The sequence below is a fragment of the Zingiber officinale genome, chromosome 3A (assembly GCF_018446385.1).
Source record: "Zingiber officinale cultivar Zhangliang chromosome 3A, Zo_v1.1, whole genome shotgun sequence".
NCBI lineage: Eukaryota > Viridiplantae > Streptophyta > Magnoliopsida > Zingiberales > Zingiberaceae > Zingiber > Zingiber officinale.
Genome location: NC_055990.1, coordinates 18,463,335 through 18,480,575, shown reverse-complemented (window position 1 = coordinate 18,480,575; position 17,241 = coordinate 18,463,335). Strand labels below are relative to the sequence as shown.

Below are 17,241 nucleotides of genomic sequence, written 5' to 3'. Positions count from 1 at the left end.
TACGGGTGACGTTTGATGAAACCAAAGTACATAACTCCTTATGTAGGGATCCATGGTGACTTCAGGTCTAAGGACTAATAGTCATACTAATAGTCACATGAGAAAGTATATGACACTCATATAACGATCCATGATACTTTCTCATGGCGGGTCATTCAGTATACATTCTCTAATGCATACCCATGTGTCAGCTTGATATCTCTATATCCATGACTTGTGAGATCAAGTCATCGAGCTGACCTACATGCTAGTCTTATTGTATTAACATTGTCCCTGAATGTTAATACTCGACTAGGAATGATTTAGAGTAGTGTTCCCTATATCATCTCACTATCGATTCAACTAATCGATTGATATAGGTATGAACCTTCTACTCAAGGACGCTATTATACTTAGTCTATTTGGCACTAATACAAATAAGTATAATAACCAAACAAATACCTTTATTAATATACAAGAATATGATACAATGAGTCCATACAATCATCAAATGATTGGCTCTAGGGCTCTAACTAACAATTTTGCCATTCCATAATTCAAAAGGTGTTACCTAAAATCTTATGAATCAAGACACGATTTTGAATATAACATGCGGTATTAACCGCTTCGGCCCACAAATAGCTAGGTAATGAGTATGCATTAAGCATGGTCCTAGCCGCTTCTTGTAAGACCCTATTTTTCCTCTCCACTACACCATCTTGTTGAGGTGTTCTTGGACAAGAAAATTCATGCTTATAGCCATTTTCCAAACAAAATTTAGAAAAGTTCAAATTTTCAAACTCTCCACCATGATCACTTCGAATTCTATCAATTTTGAGGTTCATTTCGTTTTCTACCCTCTTGGTAAACCTGATAATTGTTTCTAAAGTTTCCCCCTTATGTTTCAAGAAATAAACCCAAGTATATCTAGAATAATCATATTTGTTACCTATCAAAGAGGGTGTTCTATGACAATCAAAAAGATCCAAATGCAATAACTCTAATGGCAATGAAGTGCTAGTTAAAGTTTTACCTCTGTGTGATGACCTTGATTGCTTACCCTCTTGACATGCATCATACAATTTGTCCTTGATGTACTTGATCATTGGTAGTCCCTTTACTAGCTCCATCTTGGCTACCTTGGCTATGTTTCTCATGTTGATATGTCCAAGTCTTTTATGCCATAACCATTATTCCTCTTCTTTTGATATCAAACACTTAATAGAAGGATTAGAAGAACATGAAAGATCAATATAATAAAGATTTGCTTTTCTAAATCCTTTTATCACAACATTCTCAAGATTTTTGTGCTTAACTAAACATTTATCGGGATGAAACTCCACATTATATTCAGCATCACATAATTGGCTAACACTAAACAAATTAAACCCCATATTTTTAACTAATAGGACTTTATGAATGATAATTTTAGATGATACCTCAATTGTACCTTTACCTATAATCTTGAGCTTTCCACTATTTCCAAATGATACCGTTCCCTTATTTATATAATTTATTGTCAAGAACTTGCTCACATCATCGGTCATATGTCTTGAGCAACCGCTATCCATAATCCACATACTTGCATCCTTCTTCTCCTCTACCTAAGAAACATAAAATGTAGGACTGTTGGGCCGGCTAGGAGGGGGTTGTTGGATATCCTGCTAACACAAAAGGAAAACAAACCTTCCTCGAACTCTTTAGGCTAACACTTGCATAATTAAGTTAAGCAGATAAATTAAAAGCATAAAGAAAAGCGAGGCATAAAAGATTTACTTGGTTACAACCGATGTGATTGTTAATCCAAGGAAGATTAAGCTCAATAAAACTCCTTCTGGCGGAGAAGCCTCGTACAACGTTGAAGTGCAGAAAACAGAAGCTTAGACTAAAAAGAGAGTGTGCAAGCACTGGATTTACAATCAGTAAGTTCTGTTTAAGCTTCTGGACCAAGACTATATTTATAGTCTTGGTCCGGGCGCCTGGAAGGGTTCCGGGCGCTCTGGGGGGATAAATTTTATCCTCCAACGGTCGGATCGAGTCAAAACTCGATCCTGTTGAAAAGTCGATTCCGGGCGCCCGGAAGGGTTCCGGGCGCCCCGGTCGGTTCCGGGCGCCCGGAGCCCTAAGGTCAACATAAGTTGACTTTTCGACTCCGGTTCAGCTTGTCTCGATCTAGCTCATCTCGGTCCGGGTCTGTTCGCTCCGGCTCCGTTTGCTTGGGGTGAGCTCGGCCTTCCGGAATAGGGCTCACCCGAACCCATGTTCCGGCCTTCTCGAGCGTGCTTCCCTCCGGCTTCTCGTCCCTCGGAATTGCCGCGTGTTCCTTCTCGTCCACCAGCGTACTCATCCGCAGTCTTCGTCCCTCAGTCGCACCCCGTGCCGACCTTCGCGCTAGCTGCGTCTCTTGCTCCCCGAGCAATCTTCCGCTCCGGCTTTCGTCCCTCGGAACCATCGCGCGCACTTCCTTCTCGTCCGCCGGTGTACTCTTCCGCATCACCTCGTCCCTCGGACGCACAACGTGCCGTCCTTCTCGCTAGCTGCGTCTTCCGCTCGAGTACCTGTGCTCCTAAGCTCCTGCACTCTTAGACACAAGGTTAAATACAACGCAGGACCTAACTTGACTTGTCGATCACACCAAAACAACCTTGGGGTTCCAACATAAAACACACAACTCTTTGGTACCCATGCACTTGATTCGGAAATATCAGTCAAATATTTCTTAGGCACCCAAGCTTATTTTACCTTCCCTTTAAGATTTTTCGTAACTTTGTTCCTAAGTGCATCATTTATAGTACCATTGATTAGAGACATATATGCAACTTCCTTTTCCTTAGGTCTATATCTTATTCCGGCCTTGTTGTAAACAGCTCTTTGATCTCTAATGATCATATCTAAATACTTGAATCCATTTGTGAATTTTTCTAAACATGCTCTTAATTCAATCACGTCATTCTTCAATTTCTCATTTTCTTCCTTGAGCATATTTGACCCACTAGACATGCATGCATCAACTTTAATGGTCCTAAGCTTTCCCTTCAAGGTCTTTACCTTAGATTGTGATTTGACAAAATCATTTTTGAGGTGAGCAATAGTTTTATAGTGAAATTCTACTTTGGGAGATTCTTTTACCTCATCATCATCACTTGATGATGATTCCTCACTTGATTCCTCTTCATTTGATGAAGTCTCTTCACTTGACACTTCCTCTTGACTTGACTCTTCTTTGTCATCTTCAAAAGCCATAAATGTCATATGTCGAGTAACATGGCATAGCTCATTTTCATCCGATGAGTCAATGCTTGGTGTATCCCATGTAGCTTGGGCCACCATAGCTTCCTTCTTCTTTTTCTCCTTCTTCTTCTTCTCCTTTTCTTCTTTCTTCTTTAGTTCCGGGCAATTTGACTTGATGTGTCCTTTCTTGTTACATCCATAACAAGTGACATTAGTATTAAACCTTGAACTTTGACTACTTTTATCTTTTGAGGGTTGAAACATTTTCTTCACATCCTTTCTTATGAATTTTCTTGATCTTCCCATCATCTTTTTGACATAGTGAGTCACTTCACTCGCCGACATTTCATCATCACTATCCGATGATTCTTGCTCGGATTCGGATGATGAGGATTCTATCTTCTTTTCTTTCTTCTTTTTTCTTTTCCTTCTTTTCTACAATAAGAGCCATACCTTTCTCTTTTGAAACCACATTAGCTTGTTCATGAAGTTCAAATTCACAAAATAATTCATCAAGTTTAACTAAGGAAAGATCTCTAGAAACCTTATACGCATCAACCATTGATACCCATAAGGTAGTTCTAGGAAAAGATTGAAGAACATACCTTACTAGGTCCCGATTGTCAATTTTCTCACCTATTACATGAAGGCCATTTACTATCTTCTTGAATCTACCGTGCATTTGACTTACGGTCTCATTTGTCTTCATAGTGAAAGTTTGAAGTTTCCCCAACAAGAGATCTCTCTTGGCCCTCCTTGATTCGCTTGACCCTTCATTTAACTCAATGAGTTTCTCCCAAAGCTCCTTGGCGGAATCGAATGGTCCTACTTTGCTTAGTTGCTCCTTTGAGAGTCCACATAATTGTAGGATTGTTGTGACCTTTGCATTTGCTTGGACCTTCTTTGCCATCTCCTTTATCCACTCCTTGGTTGGAAGAGGTGCTCCCGACCCATCTTTTGGCTTCTCAAATCCATTTACAACACTAAACCAATTTTCAATATCATTCATTAAGCAGTATTCCATCCTACCTTTCCAATATGCAAAGTCATTGTCATCAAAGAAGGGTGGTCTAGCGGTGCTAAATCCCTCTTGAAACGCCATCTTGATGCTTCGGTTGACGATGAGTTCTTCCGATGCGTTCCTTGCTCTGATACCAATTGATAGGACCTTTGCGTATGGCTAGAGAGGGGGGGGGGGGTGAATAGCCTTTCTTTGATTTTTCACCTACAATTTATTAGCGGAAGCACAAATAGAAATGAAATTGAAAAACAATAAGAGAACAAGGCTAACTCCTCGATTTACTTGGTCTCCACCTCCTTGAGGTGACTAATCCAAGGCACGCACACACCCAATCAAGCTTCACTAAGATCTTCTCCTTTTCAATCCAAGAGTGACGGTGGAGAAACCTTTACAAGATGATCTTCTCCTTTTACAAGATTTTTAATGAGCTTAGGGAGGAGAGAATAAGAGTAGTAAGGCTTGGAGGTCACTTGGAAAGTTTAAACAGTAATTTCGAATCAGTTGAGTTGTTCTCTTCAAGCTTCCAACTTTATATACAGTATGCTGGAATTTCCGATGCCAGTCGACTGATGAAACATACAGTCAACTGGTAGTACACAATGACTACTGTTTTGTTCGAATCTATGGAGATCTTGTGTGTCATCATCCCAACGATATTATACCAGTCGACTAATAAAACATGCAGTCGACTGGTGCAGTCGACTGCATGTTTTAGCAGTTGACTGGTGTTTGTGAACTTAGCGAACAAAGACATTCTGTTCGCTCCCAGTCGACTGCATCAGTCGACTGGTGTCCGGAGTTGCCCTTGAAGTCTTCCTCCTCAGCCTTTGCCCCTCAGATGCACTCAAGCCTGCAGCTATTCTTCGTGCCATCCTTCACATTGTCTTGAGGTTCACTTCCCTTCACTCCGTTTGCTTCTTGTCTGTGGTCCCTCAGATGCACCATCCTTCACCAATCTTTAAGAACCTGAGCCATGAAACTTTCCAAGCTTGTGCAATCTACCAAGTCCTGCACAACTTAAGTACATATTAGAACCAATATAAATCCTAACTTAAACCCTTTGACACACACATCAAAAACAAAGATCGCCCCATTTAATCCTAGGTCGATTGTATCAACAAAATCTCGCTACACTAGTCTGAAAAAGTTAGCTTACGCCTTGGTACTAGCCACTCGGAGACTTCGCCCATACTTCCTCTCTCATCCAATCGTCGTGATGACCAACAGTACCTTGGGAAGAATCCTCCTCAACCCAGAAGCATCCAGTCGGCTGATCAAGTGGACAACTGAACTAAGTGAATTCGACATCCAATACCAGCCCTGAACGACGATAAAAGCTCAGACATTGGCTGATTTCATCATAGAAATCCAGAATGACGAGCTAGAAGCAACTTGGAAAATATATGTTGATGACTCTTCCACCCGACAAGGCAGTGAGATTGGCATGCTGCTCATTTAGATCGAATGCAACTTTCTGTTCGGCTGGATTGTCACGCCACCAACAATGAGGCTGAGTATGAAACTTTGATAGTCGGCTTGCAAGTAGCGTGACATGTCAGAGCCACAAAGGTCTTCATTCACTCGGACTCCCAGTTGACTGCCCAGCAGTTGGCGGGGGCATTCGAGATTAGTAGCTCTCGACTTAAGTTATATGCAGAAGTCTTCCTCTGCCAATTAATATCATTAAATAAGGGCAGATGAACGATCACAAATAAAGGTATAAAAGGGTACGTCGGGTATGAGTAAAGACAAAATTCATCTATTTCTCAAATATTCATTCTTTCTTCCTAATTCTAACTTGAGTGTCGAAGGGTCAACATCAATACCCCTACCTAATTTAATTTTATTTTATAAGATTAAGACTTTTATCCCGTTAATAATCATTCTATCCTTGACTTTCTAACTTTCTTTATTTGGACATCATCAAATGTAAATAAATTTTAAGATAAAAGGAGGGAAGTATTTTCTTTTCTTCTGGTAATTTGCATATTTTAAAGTGATGAATCAATGTTTGTTTGACTAATGGAATTGATGCCCGAATGGATATTAATACAAAATATAAATTAGGAATTTATTTGTAATTGATATAAATATAAAGGATGAGGCCATTATTAGCCCTTTGTGTGTGTCGGTGATTATTTCGTTATATAAAATCAATACTATTAATGGAATAAATGTAAAATATCGAGCTAAATTTGGAAACATTTTTAAAATTTGAAAAACCTTCAGGGGAGAAAATGGAATTTTCCTCTCTTTGTTTTGATAAAATTTGGGGAATATATAAAAATTATAGATGAAAAGGAGTAGAGGGGAGGAGAGAGCAATCGCATCCCGTCTTCTTTGGTGGATGTTCCTTGGAACGATTGCTCCCTGTGCGCTTTCGAAGAGGAGGAAGTTAGAATTTGGGGGGCGAAGGATTTCATCTTAGGTTTAGGGTTCTCTCACCGTCTTCCAATCCATGGCGTCGGCGAAAGTTTCGTGATCTCTCTTACCTTCCTCCTGTCGCCCCTGATCCGCGTGTGGAACCGGTGCAGATCCAGCGGTAGTGAGAAATCGATGAATTTTGCATCTCGATAAGTGTTTATTTTGGATCTGTTCGGGCAGTTATTTTGATTTCTCCATCGCTGGTCGGGAGTTGCTGTGCTTTTCCGATCCATCTGTGGAATCAGTTTGGTTCGCTCAATCATTAGGGCTTTTATTTGGTTGATTCGGTGGTGGCTTTTTTTGGATTCGGTGTTGGTGCCTAGGGTTTCTTGTTTTGTTTCTGTTGATAGATGGACGAGGCCTGGGAGAGGGCCGTGGAGGCGGCGATAGGAGCTCAGGCGGAATCTTCCTCTTCTGCTTCACCACCGCGGAGCCTCACACTTGACGGTTCGGTGAAGTGTCTTCATGGTCGGCTTCCGCCGCCGGAGATCCTGGAGAGGTACCAGTCGCTGGAGGTTCTCTCGATTGCAAATATTGGGGTGTCGTCACTAGAGAAGTTTCCGCGTCTCCAGAACCTGCAGCGGCTGATCCTGTCTGACAATCGCATTGGCGGCGGACTTGAGTTTCTGGTGGAGGCTGGGCTGGATTCCCTCAGGGACCTAGATCTCTCCAACAACCGGATCCAGTTCCTAGAGGATTTGTCACCTTTGGCTCAACTCCGGCTCGTTTCTTTGGATCTCTATGAGTGTCCTGTGACGAGGGTCAAGGATTATCGATCAAGGGTATTCGGAATGATCAGGACTCTGAAATATCTAGATAAGTTGGATGCCGATGAAAATGAACGGCCAGAGTCTGATGAAGAGGAGGAGGATGAGGAAGAAGATGAGGAGGATGAGGAAGAGGATCCTGGGAGTGGTGAGGTCGATGGAGAAGAACATGCAGAGAGGCTGATGAATGGCGTTGCTAGCAATACAACACATGCAGTAGTTGATGCTGATGAAGAAGAGGAGAGTGATGCTGAAGAAGAGGACACTGAGACTGGTATGGGAACAGATGCTAATGGTTTGGAGAGGGGGTATCATGCATCCAATGGATTTCGAGTTGCCCCTATCAGAGCAGCTTCAGTTGAGAGAGAAGAGGGCCAAGATGAAGAGGAGGATGTAGATGAGTATGACGAAGAGGACGATTTGGGAGAGGAGATTGATGCAGAGGAGGAGGAGGAGGAGGAAGATGATGTTGTCGAGGTTCATGACATACGAGACAGTGAAGAGGAAGATGAGGACGGGGTTGACGAGGGGGAGGAAGAGTTAGATGAAGAGGACGAGGATGGGGATGTAGAAGAGGATCAGGATATCCCAGATGATGAGGATGACGGTGAACCTGGCAGCTCGGGGAGATTCATCAACGGAGAAGGGGAGATTGATGGTCATGAGCAAGGTGAAGGTGATGAAGACGAGAATGGAGAGATTGGGCAGGAAGATGAGCAGGACGTGGATGATGATAGATTTTCTGAAGAAGGTGATGGCGAGGATGAATTTGAGGTATATTTTGTTACTAAACAATTTACCATCCACTGTTATAAATTACTTTGATTTACTGTTATTTGCTGCACAACTATTTATCATTGACTGTTATGAATTATTCTGATTTGTTAATGATCTTATATATGTTCATGTGTTGCAACAATGCATTTCATTTTGTCAGTACGACAAAATAGTTTCATCTATTGCTTTTGCAGATTCTTTATGCATTGATTATCTTATTGCTAATGTTGAAGAGAAAATTGTTGTATAATTTTTGAAACAATTCAAGTGATTATTTGTTATATGATAGTTTTTATGTTGCTTTGATCACCACTTAAATGTGGACTAACAGTGAACCGTGGGGCCAGCAAGTTCAAGATATTTTATGTCAAACTGCCCTAAAGTTTGATAAAACTGAAATTGGACTGACTTGGCCACAGGTTCCTGATTATGGTTGAATTAGCGATTAAACAGAAATTGGATTGACTTGGCCACGGGTTCCTGCTTATGGTTGAATTAGCGATTCTGGTTGGGGTTGTAGAAACACTGGCTACTGTACATAGAAATCTGTGGGGTTGTGAATTATTGTAATGATACTTGATTGGGATGATTATATTAAATGCCTTAGCTAGTCAGACTGTTTAAGTTGTAGCGTATACGACAATCTTCACATTTAGATGGATAGGGTAAATGGATCTATTTTGAATAAAATATCACTTTCTTCTGGATATGCAATAATATTTTTTAACTAAGCATATCAAGGCGTGTGTGCTGATTGGAGTAGTGAGACATCTTGGCACTCGTGTGCTTTGTTTACACTCTGTAGTGCCTTTTTGTATGTTAATGCTTAGTATCATGGCGTGCCGTGTATCTGTTCAACTTTAGCATTATTTCCTTTTGTTGCAATTGAGATTATACTAGTACTAAATGATATTTCCCTTCCAAATCAACTGTTGTGAATTTTGTCTATTTTTATTGATACAATAGTTTCTCAGTGCATACTAGGCATGTTTGTGTAAGCTTTAACCCTCAAAAGTCTGTTAGAAAATTTATTGGACCTTGTTTAAGCTCATGCTGATCCACAAGCTTCGCATCTAATGCTTTACTGTATTGTAAATGGATGTAGTTCAACCTCATTTTGCATTAGTTGAATCTGTTGTTATAACTACTTTGAAAATTACTGTCTTTGTCTACCTTCAAAATTTTATCAGAAAAAAGAAGATATTTTAACTTGCTTGGTATGCTGAAATACCGATTGATATTCTTTTTCTCTCCTCATTTCTCAGTGTATTTTCCTTTACTTTTTAAAAATTTTGTTTTATTTGGAATTTGTTACATCTCATTGTTCTAAGTGATTGATTTTACTCACCTTTATTTAGGAAAGTCCTAATTGTTAATCAAGTCGATTATGCTAGTTTGTTTTGCTCATAATTGCATACATATGTCAGATCTTGTTTTTTGTTTCCCTTTTGCTCGATCTGGATTATTTTTTGATGTTTGTGCGTTGTCATATTTGTTTTTTCTGAACAATTTTTCTGGATTTTTTTTTCAGGATGATGACAATGGCGGGGAGTATCTGGTGCAACAGATTGCACAACCTCTGGTTGTGGATACAGCAGGGAGCGACACTTTTGAGGAAGACGAAGATGATGAGGTCGACAACGATGATGATGGAAAAGAGCATCTCCAGGTAAACAATAAATGTTCTCCGCGACATGCATCCTCTTCTCAGCCCAACAAGCGGAGGAGAGATGACGACAATGCCGATGAGGAGTCCGAGGAGGAACAACAACAAAGGCCCAAGCATCATCATCCTTGAGGTTTCTCAATCAGCGATGGTCTTCATGGTTCCTGGTGTGGGTTCTTCTCCTTTGTCGTGTATTCTGAACTTGCCTACTTAGGAGAACTAGCAAGTGAAGAAAGACTTCAGTTGGGTTTCTTGCTCTTTCCTCCCCATTTCAAAAGTTAGTTATTCATCTACTTTCAAATGGCAGGTATACATACTCCTCTCAAACTCCTTCCCTCCAAACGATCAGTAAGTTTAAATAGTACTAGCCGTTATGTCTGTGTTTAGGTCCTTCCTAGTTCATGTGTTCCTGCGGCTTAGAATGAGACATATCTTGTTCCCTCACAATTGGAGTTTGGTTGTGTTTATTTCCATTTGCCATGGGCTTAGCAACTTGTTGGTCGCATTGAATTCGTATGCAGAGCGGTAACGTTACCACGTTACCCCCGCACGGTGCCTCGTGAACCCGATCACGTTGTCAATCGATTTGAGTACTCGATCGGTTTGGTTGGGCTCGACAGGCCCAATAAGGTTCGCTCGCCTCAAAATGTGATTCATGAACACGTGTATAAATGATTTTTAACTAACTCAAGATTTTGTTCGTCGACGTAGGTTTTTGCTCGACCGCAGATTGGTTCGACCGAACCGGATGAACCGAACCGGATGGCCTACAAGTCAGTTCGACTGAATCAGGTAATGTAGGGGCCGAACTCGGACCACCTTCTGTACTCTCCGCCTCGTAAGATCTGGGGCTTCATCTCCCGCTGGCGTCCGACGTCTTCTGCGTCCACGGAGTTCCGACCGTCTTGCGAACCCCTGGGTTATGACCTTCTCGACTGTCGTTGCTCTTCTTCCGGGGTTCGCCTTCGGCAGCATCGCCGACGACGCTGTGCAGTTAGCGAGGCTGCCGGGATCGGGGTGGCGGAGCGGCTGTGATACATCGCCACCGTGGTGGTGGATGTCAGATTCCTGACGGGGAAGAGATTCTAGTGCTTCAGCTGGATGGAACCAGATGTGATAATTAGCGTCCCCAGCTTCTGGCATTCCTCTACGCGGCCTGTCGCCGTCGTCCGTGTCGCCAAAGACGCTGCTAGCAGTTCCAGCACCGGCGGAGGCGGGAGCGGCAAAAGCCGCGGTCGTAGTTGGGAAGCCTAGGAGCGGGGCTGTTAGCTTCATCTCGGAGCTTTTGCTGGGGAATTGCAGTGCGTAAGCTGAGACTGTATTTTCTTATTATAATCTCGTCTTGCCTTTTTCCCCCATTAATTGGCTGGTTTACCTTTCTGTAGGTGATTTTGGTAAAGTAAAGATTTTTTTTTGAAAATTTTAATTTCAGAGTAATTTTGCTTTTTTAAAGGCATTTCTAGATATTATTTTTTTAAAAAAAAAACATTCATTTAAACTTTTAAGGGGAAGAAGAATATGACACTTTCTTTTGCTTGAAGGGAAATAGAAATGGAAAGAAAAGAAGATAAAAATGGTAATAATAACATTAGAATCATTAAGTTTCTTTTTAGTTTACTTGGAAAGAAACAAATTAAGGAATTTGTTCTCTCTAGAAGGAAGAAAAAAAGAAATTTGTTGCCAATTTTGTCCAGAATCTCCATCTCAAACATGATACTGAGACTCAATCCAATATACAAGATAAATTACAAGCTCAAAGAATTGTATCTCGTTTTACACGGTAAAAAAAAAACAAAACAAAAGCAAACTGAAACAAAAAAACAAAAAAAAAGAATCAGAAGCTCTATCACTCTAATTCCACATCAGCTGCACATAGCTAAAGATCCGCCTCGAGAATCAGGAACTAGCTCTCCCAACACGAATGCGTGTGACTAATGCACAAGCAAGAGTAAAGATCGACCCAACAAGAAACAATCCAAACCGAGGTTTTTGCTTATTTTAATTGGGTGCCAATAGCCAAGAACTCGAATCAGAAGCCGCCATATGTTATTTACTCGAATCAGAGAAGTAAAAGAAAAAAAATCCCTTTTTTTTTTTTTTTTTGTTAAGTTCTTTCAATCCTCCATGTCGCGTATACCTGACGACGGCTCCGGGAAGATCTCCCTGGAAGGTCTCTTGCGCGAGAACGACTGCTCCCCTCCGCTTCCTTGGGACCTGCAAGTGCCCGAGCGCTTCAGCGTTTGATCCTCCCTGAGCTGCCCCGGGACAGACACGATCTCCGACGAACTGCGTCGCCAGCTCCCCATAAACGCGGCGGTCCACGATCCCCTCGACGAAGTGGCCCTCAGCCTGGCCGACCCGGCATGGTTGTCCTCCCTTACTACCTTCAGGGGGTTCTCCAGCGCCCTGAGGATGTACCGCACCGGCGGCCGCTTGTTCGGCTTTGGGTTCAGGCAAGACTTCGCCACGATCGCCATGGCCCAAACCTCCTCCAAGTGATCCTCATCCACGACTAGGAACGGGTCGACAATTCTCGTCACGAGGTCCTTCTCGTACACACTGATGTATTGCAGCGTGTGGTCGAGCCAGTCGTTGGCTGCTGCGTCCGTCGAGCCGCTGATCCCAAGCTTGCCGGTGACCAGCTCGAGCAATACCTTCCCCAAACAGTGCACATCGTATGCGCATGTTACAGGCGGCCCTGCCAAATTGAGCAACAACAAACCAGTCATAAAAATAGTGAAGAACACACGCGAGGCAGGCGATGGAAGGAAGAAAAGAAAAGAAAAGAAAAGATTTTTCAGAAGGTTTCGTACCAGAAACTCCATGTTCCGACGTCCTGTGGATCAAAGAAGAGAAGATTGTGTCAGGATGGATGAATCGAGCAAGGTATCCGAGGAAGAAATTATTAATATGTCAACAAATGGAATTAAGTATCTTACTGTGATATTCTCAATAGCCTAGTGAACACATTTTGGTGGGCATCGCCTTCCTGAGCACATATCTCACTCAAACTTCCAAGCCTTACTTCAAATTTATCGTCGAGAAGGACACTGCTTGCTTGGATGTCTCTGCAAACACAATAAATCGATCCATTTCCTTTTTGTCACCACAACTTGTGAACAAATAATGTCAGGAATTCAGTTTGTTAATGGAAGATCAAACTGTAGTCAAACTAGCAGCAATGAAAAGGTAGACAGTAAAAATTGTTAAGAGTTCCCTTGTTTAAAATATCTACTCAGAAAAGAATGATTCTTTGAAAGACAATGAAATATGGTTTAAAATGTGTTCCATATTATCGCCTCTAGCCAGTCAAGTACTCATCATTTCTATAAGAGATAGAAGTGAGATACAAAAAGATTGATAAACTAGAAATCAGAATTCAGAAGCACTAGATTTGATAATTTCATACAACATGTATATATAGACACTGAATTCTATCTCAACCATAAGCATAAAACTAGGTTTGCCATAATCTAGGTTATATCTTATAATTTAATCATACAATCAGATCAAATATCAAGGAGTTTGAACTGATAATCTTGAGAAAAAGAACTAATGAAAGATTATAAAGCAATTCATATGTCTGTTGAAACTTGTTTGTCGAATAGAGATCAAATGAGAGATAACAGATAAAGCAAGGAACTAGGTTTTACTGCAATTACCTATGAACAAGCGGGGGCGAAAATTCGTTGTGAAGATAATTCAGAGCCTCGGCGATGCCTGTTGCAATCTTCAATCTCTTTAACCAATCCAATGACTGCCGCCCTTCTTCAAGCTCAGGTTTCCTCTGCAACGCAGATGAGAGGTCACCGTTCGGCACAAACTTATAGATAAGGAACTTCTCGTTCTCCTTCTCCAAACAGTGGCCTAGAAATGGCACCAAACGTTCATGCAAGCCCTTTGAGAACAAATCCAACTCTCCAGATGGAGCATCCCTCTTGAGCTTTTGCAGATCCATCCTCTTCACAACAATAGGAATCCCTCTTTCCAGAACACCGCAAAATATATCCCCTGAGTGTCCAGGCCTGATAAGGTTTTCCTCACTGAAGTCTGAAGTAGCTTGAACCAACTGCTTGTAAGTGAAGGGCTCTCCTACAGCTGATAAATTGACTTGAACAGTAGGAGGCAGGATTCCACCACCACCACCAGAAGCGGCTGTTGTGATTTCTCTTTTTCGCTGCTGTTCAGCTTTCTGGCGACCAGATTGCTTGCAACAACATCTCAGCAAAAGAACCATTGTTATAAGCACCAAAGAACCACCTATAGCCCCTATCAAAATATAGATTAAATTCTGATTCCTCCTCCTCCTCCTCCTTTGAGTTGCTGAAGGTGCAGGACTTGGGGCCACATCGCCAATGTAAGACAGCCCTCTGTCTGTGTAGAACTGTACACAGACCTCTGTACTTCTTTGGTCTGTAGAATTTTGAAAGCAATTCGATCTCAAAGAGGCATCGCTGCTTATGTTTACAAATGACAATGCACCTTCTAGGTAATTAGCAGATAAATCCACAATTCGAAATTGGTTGAAAATGCTCACAAAGCGGGTAGATAATTGACCGTAGTAAAGATTGTTTGAGAGATCAAAGAGCACGCCATTGACATTGCTGTTCACAGCGCCTGGGATAATGTCTGGGAGCACTCCGGTGAAGTTGTTGTGAGAGACGTCGAAGGTTGATAGCTCTGAAAGAGACCAGACTGAGTCCGGCAATGGCCCGGAGAAATTGTTGTGGCTTAGCTTGACAGACTGAAGCTGGGTGAGACCAGTGAAGAGACTGTCAGGGAGAGGACCTGAGAGCAAGTTGTGGCTCAAGGTCAGATTTTGAAGGCTCCTCAAGTTCCTGAAGTCATCAGGGAGCGATCCGGTGAGAGAGTTAGAGCTCAGGTCAAGAACAGTGAGCGAAGTGAGATCGCCGAGCTGTGGGGGAATGAATCCAATGAGGCTATTGTCCGCTAAAGTGAGGATGTTCAAGTTCCTGAGCATGCCTAGAGAAACCGGCACCGCGTCGGAGAGTGAGTTCGAGGAGAGGTCGAGGAGCGTGAGGTTGCTGAGTTGACCTAGAGTGGGCGGGATGTTCCCAGTGATGTTGTTGCCGACGAGGTCGAGCACGGTGATCCCTGAAGCGTCTCCTAGGGCATAAGGGATGGGACCTTGGACAGACGCGTGACGGAGGACGAGCACCGCGAAGGTTGGGGCAAGGTCGCGGCCGAACCAGTCGGGGATGGGGCCGGGAAGGGCGAACCCGGCGGCGTTGAAAGATTGGAGGCTGCTGAGGTTCCTCAGCCCGTCCACTGCGAATTGCGGATTAAGCCGCCCAAGCCGCGTGCGGCGGAGGCCGGAGAGGTCGATCCCGACGACCCGCCCGGCGGCGCTGCAGGTGACGCCGACCCAGAAGGTGCATGGGTCCTCTAAGCGCGGCCAATCTCGCGCACGAAGACCAAGCGAGCCGCGGAGGTCGTAGAGCCCTGCCAGATCGGACGCCGAACTCAGGTTCTGCGCCGTCGCCGCCGTCGCCGCCGCGGCACACCACAGCACGATGATCAGGATGACGCGCATGACTAGGGTATTTCCATCAGGAGTTGATCCGAAAAAAGGCATATCAGCCTCCGATCACGGCCGTGGCTGCCGCCTCCGCTCCGCAAGCAGCATCCTTTATCCCTTCCCTTCAGCTTCTCCTCTTTTACAGCGACTAATCAGGGAAAAATCACAGTAAAGGACGAAAAAGAAAGAGGGATCGAGAAAAAGGGAAGGCGCAAGGAGTAAGAACAAGAAGAACAAGAGAAGTAAACGAAAAAGTTGCACAGCGCCGCAGCAGCGATTCTTTCAGCTACTCCTTCGGAGCGAGTAAAGAGGTTGCAAATAAATGCTCAAAAGCCGATGCCAACTGCCCTCTTCTCTCTCACACAGCCACTCGCTTCTCCCTCCTTAATAATGGCGATCATAATAGCGGACTTGGCGAGCAACGGAACATTAAAGCGCGGAATAAAAAAGGAGGGATTTTTTGGGTTGAAAGGAAGCGGATTTAGTCGCTCCGGTGTTGTGGCGGTGTCGCCGGTGCCGTCGGCCGCCAGAGGAGGAGGGAGGCGGCGGAGCTGGGTCTGGGATTGGGAAGAGTTGACCTCGATGGTAAACCAAGAGGGAAAAAGGCAACAGTGGAGCAACGCGTGGACGGTTCAACAATTAAATATTTATTAATTTAAAAATAATATTAATGGACAAAAAATCAAAAAAGTGCATCCTTAATTATCTTTTTTTTTTTTCCAAAAACAAAATACATCTCGTTTTTTTTCGAAAAATAAAAAGTCAAAACAGTAGGATTTATAACATAGATATTGATACGGTTGACAATAGAGGGTCCCAAAAGGAAAGGGTGAGAAGGATCAAGGTCATGTAGCGGTCAAAAGTCAAGGAGACGTGGCGGTCAATAGTAAGATGACTCGGCAGTCAATAGTCAAGCTGATTAGACAGTCAGAGGCAATGGAGGGGCCCAAGAGGAAAGGGTGAGAAGGGCCAAGGCCATGTAGCGGTCAAAAGTCAAGGGGACGTGGCGGTCAATAGTCAAGATGACTCGACAGTCAATAGTCAAGCTGACTAGGCAGTCAGAGACAAGCATATGGGGTAGTAAGAGGTCAGACAGACTTGTCGATCAAAGGGGCAAAGTAGTTGAAAGACAAAGGAAGACGACAGGCGGAATGCCGGGCACAGGTCAGGATCGGCAAACCTGGGTAGAGACGGCTCAATCTACAGGCCTGCGATTCGAAGGCCCGGAAGTACAAGGCACAAATCACAGATCGGAAGCGTCAGAGCTGTGTAAAGACAGCCCGATCTACAGACCTATGGTCGAGGGCCAGGAAACAATTACAGGTCGGAAGCGGCAGGGCTGTGTAGAGATGGCTCGGTCTGCAGGTCTGCGACTCGAAGACCTGGAAGTGCAAGTCACGACTCACAGGTCGGAAGCAGCAGAGCTGGTCGGAGTCAGCCCGACTGGCAGGTGACGCTTAGAGGCTGGATCCAATCGGAGGGTGCGAGGCAGGTGCAGACCGGAATAGATCGGATGAGCTAAGCTGAGCAGAAGTCGGAGGATCACAATTGTCCGTCAAGGGTAATCATTACATACCAGGGAGATGTGCGAAGGCGGAGGTTTCTAAAGGAGAAGATGCTCTAATAACCAATAGTAGCCTGACAGATGTCCTTCGCTACAAGACAAAACTCATGTGTAAAGGCAGAGGTTCCTAAACAAGAAGATGCCTTCACGACCAATAGCAGCACGACAGGTGTCCGGGATATACGACAAAGCCCAGCGTCTAACGTTTTCTGACAGGGTTGCAGGTTCTGGAAGCAAGGCGGGTGCATAAAAATGAGGGGATTCCTCGTACAC

The 17,241-nt window shown here is 43.5% G+C and overlaps 2 protein-coding genes across 5 annotated transcripts; one reads left to right on the top strand and one right to left on the bottom strand.

Annotated features, from left to right (window-relative positions):
- The first annotated feature begins 6,515 nt into the window (after positions 1-6,515).
- LOC122051233 (acidic leucine-rich nuclear phosphoprotein 32-related protein-like) lies at positions 6,516-11,285 on the top strand. Of its 4 annotated transcripts, XR_006131402.1 has the most exons (5): positions 6,516-8,196; positions 9,731-10,032; positions 10,173-10,213; positions 10,387-10,495; positions 10,577-11,285. XR_006131402.1 is itself a non-coding variant. In XM_042612248.1 (3 exons), exons 1-2 carry the CDS (start codon positions 7,006-7,008, stop codon positions 9,995-9,997), a joined length of 1,458 nt encoding a protein of 485 aa, XP_042468182.1. In that variant the 5' UTR covers positions 6,516-7,005; the 3' UTR covers positions 9,998-10,032; positions 10,173-10,338. The 4 variants fall into 4 exon arrangements, 2 of the variants coding, with proteins under 2 accessions (XP_042468182.1, XP_042468180.1); XR_006131401.1 differs by lacking the exons at positions 10,173-10,213; positions 10,387-10,495; positions 10,577-11,285 and adding an exon at positions 10,253-10,338 and having other exon boundaries at positions 9,731-10,172; XM_042612248.1 differs by lacking the exons at positions 10,387-10,495; positions 10,577-11,285 and having other exon boundaries at positions 10,173-10,338.
- A 275-nt stretch (positions 11,286-11,560) lies between these two features.
- On the bottom strand, positions 11,561-16,011 carry LOC122051232 (probable LRR receptor-like serine/threonine-protein kinase At2g16250). The gene is made up of 4 exons (XM_042612245.1): positions 13,528-16,011; positions 12,805-12,933; positions 12,679-12,701; positions 11,561-12,563 (listed from the first exon to the last, which is right to left on the bottom strand). The coding sequence occupies exons 1-4, from the start codon at positions 15,459-15,461 to the stop codon at positions 11,980-11,982; spliced, it is 2,670 nt and encodes an 889-aa protein (XP_042468179.1). The 5' UTR covers positions 15,462-16,011; the 3' UTR covers positions 11,561-11,979.
- Between the last annotated feature and the right edge of the window lie 1,230 nt (positions 16,012-17,241).

Excerpts from the sequence above, each read along its gene's own strand:
- LOC122051233 (XM_042612248.1), top strand. The coding sequence starts at position 7,006 with ATGGACGAGGCCTGGGAGAGGGCCGTGGAGGCGGCGATAGGAGCTCAG. Across the intron at positions 8,197-9,730 it reads ATGGCGAGGATGAATTTGAG|GATGATGACAATGGCGGGGA; the intron begins GTATATTTTGTT and ends TTTTTTTTTCAG.
- LOC122051232 (XM_042612245.1), bottom strand. The coding sequence starts at position 15,461 with ATGCCTTTTTTCGGATCAACTCCTGATGGAAATACCCTAGTCATGCGC. Across the intron at positions 12,934-13,527 it reads TCGCCCCCGCTTGTTCATAG|AGACATCCAAGCAAGCAGTG; the intron begins GTAATTGCAGTA and ends TTGTGTTTGCAG. Across the intron at positions 12,564-12,678 it reads GTCGGAACATGGAGTTTCTG|GGCCGCCTGTAACATGCGCA; the intron begins GTACGAAACCTT and ends TCAATTTGGCAG.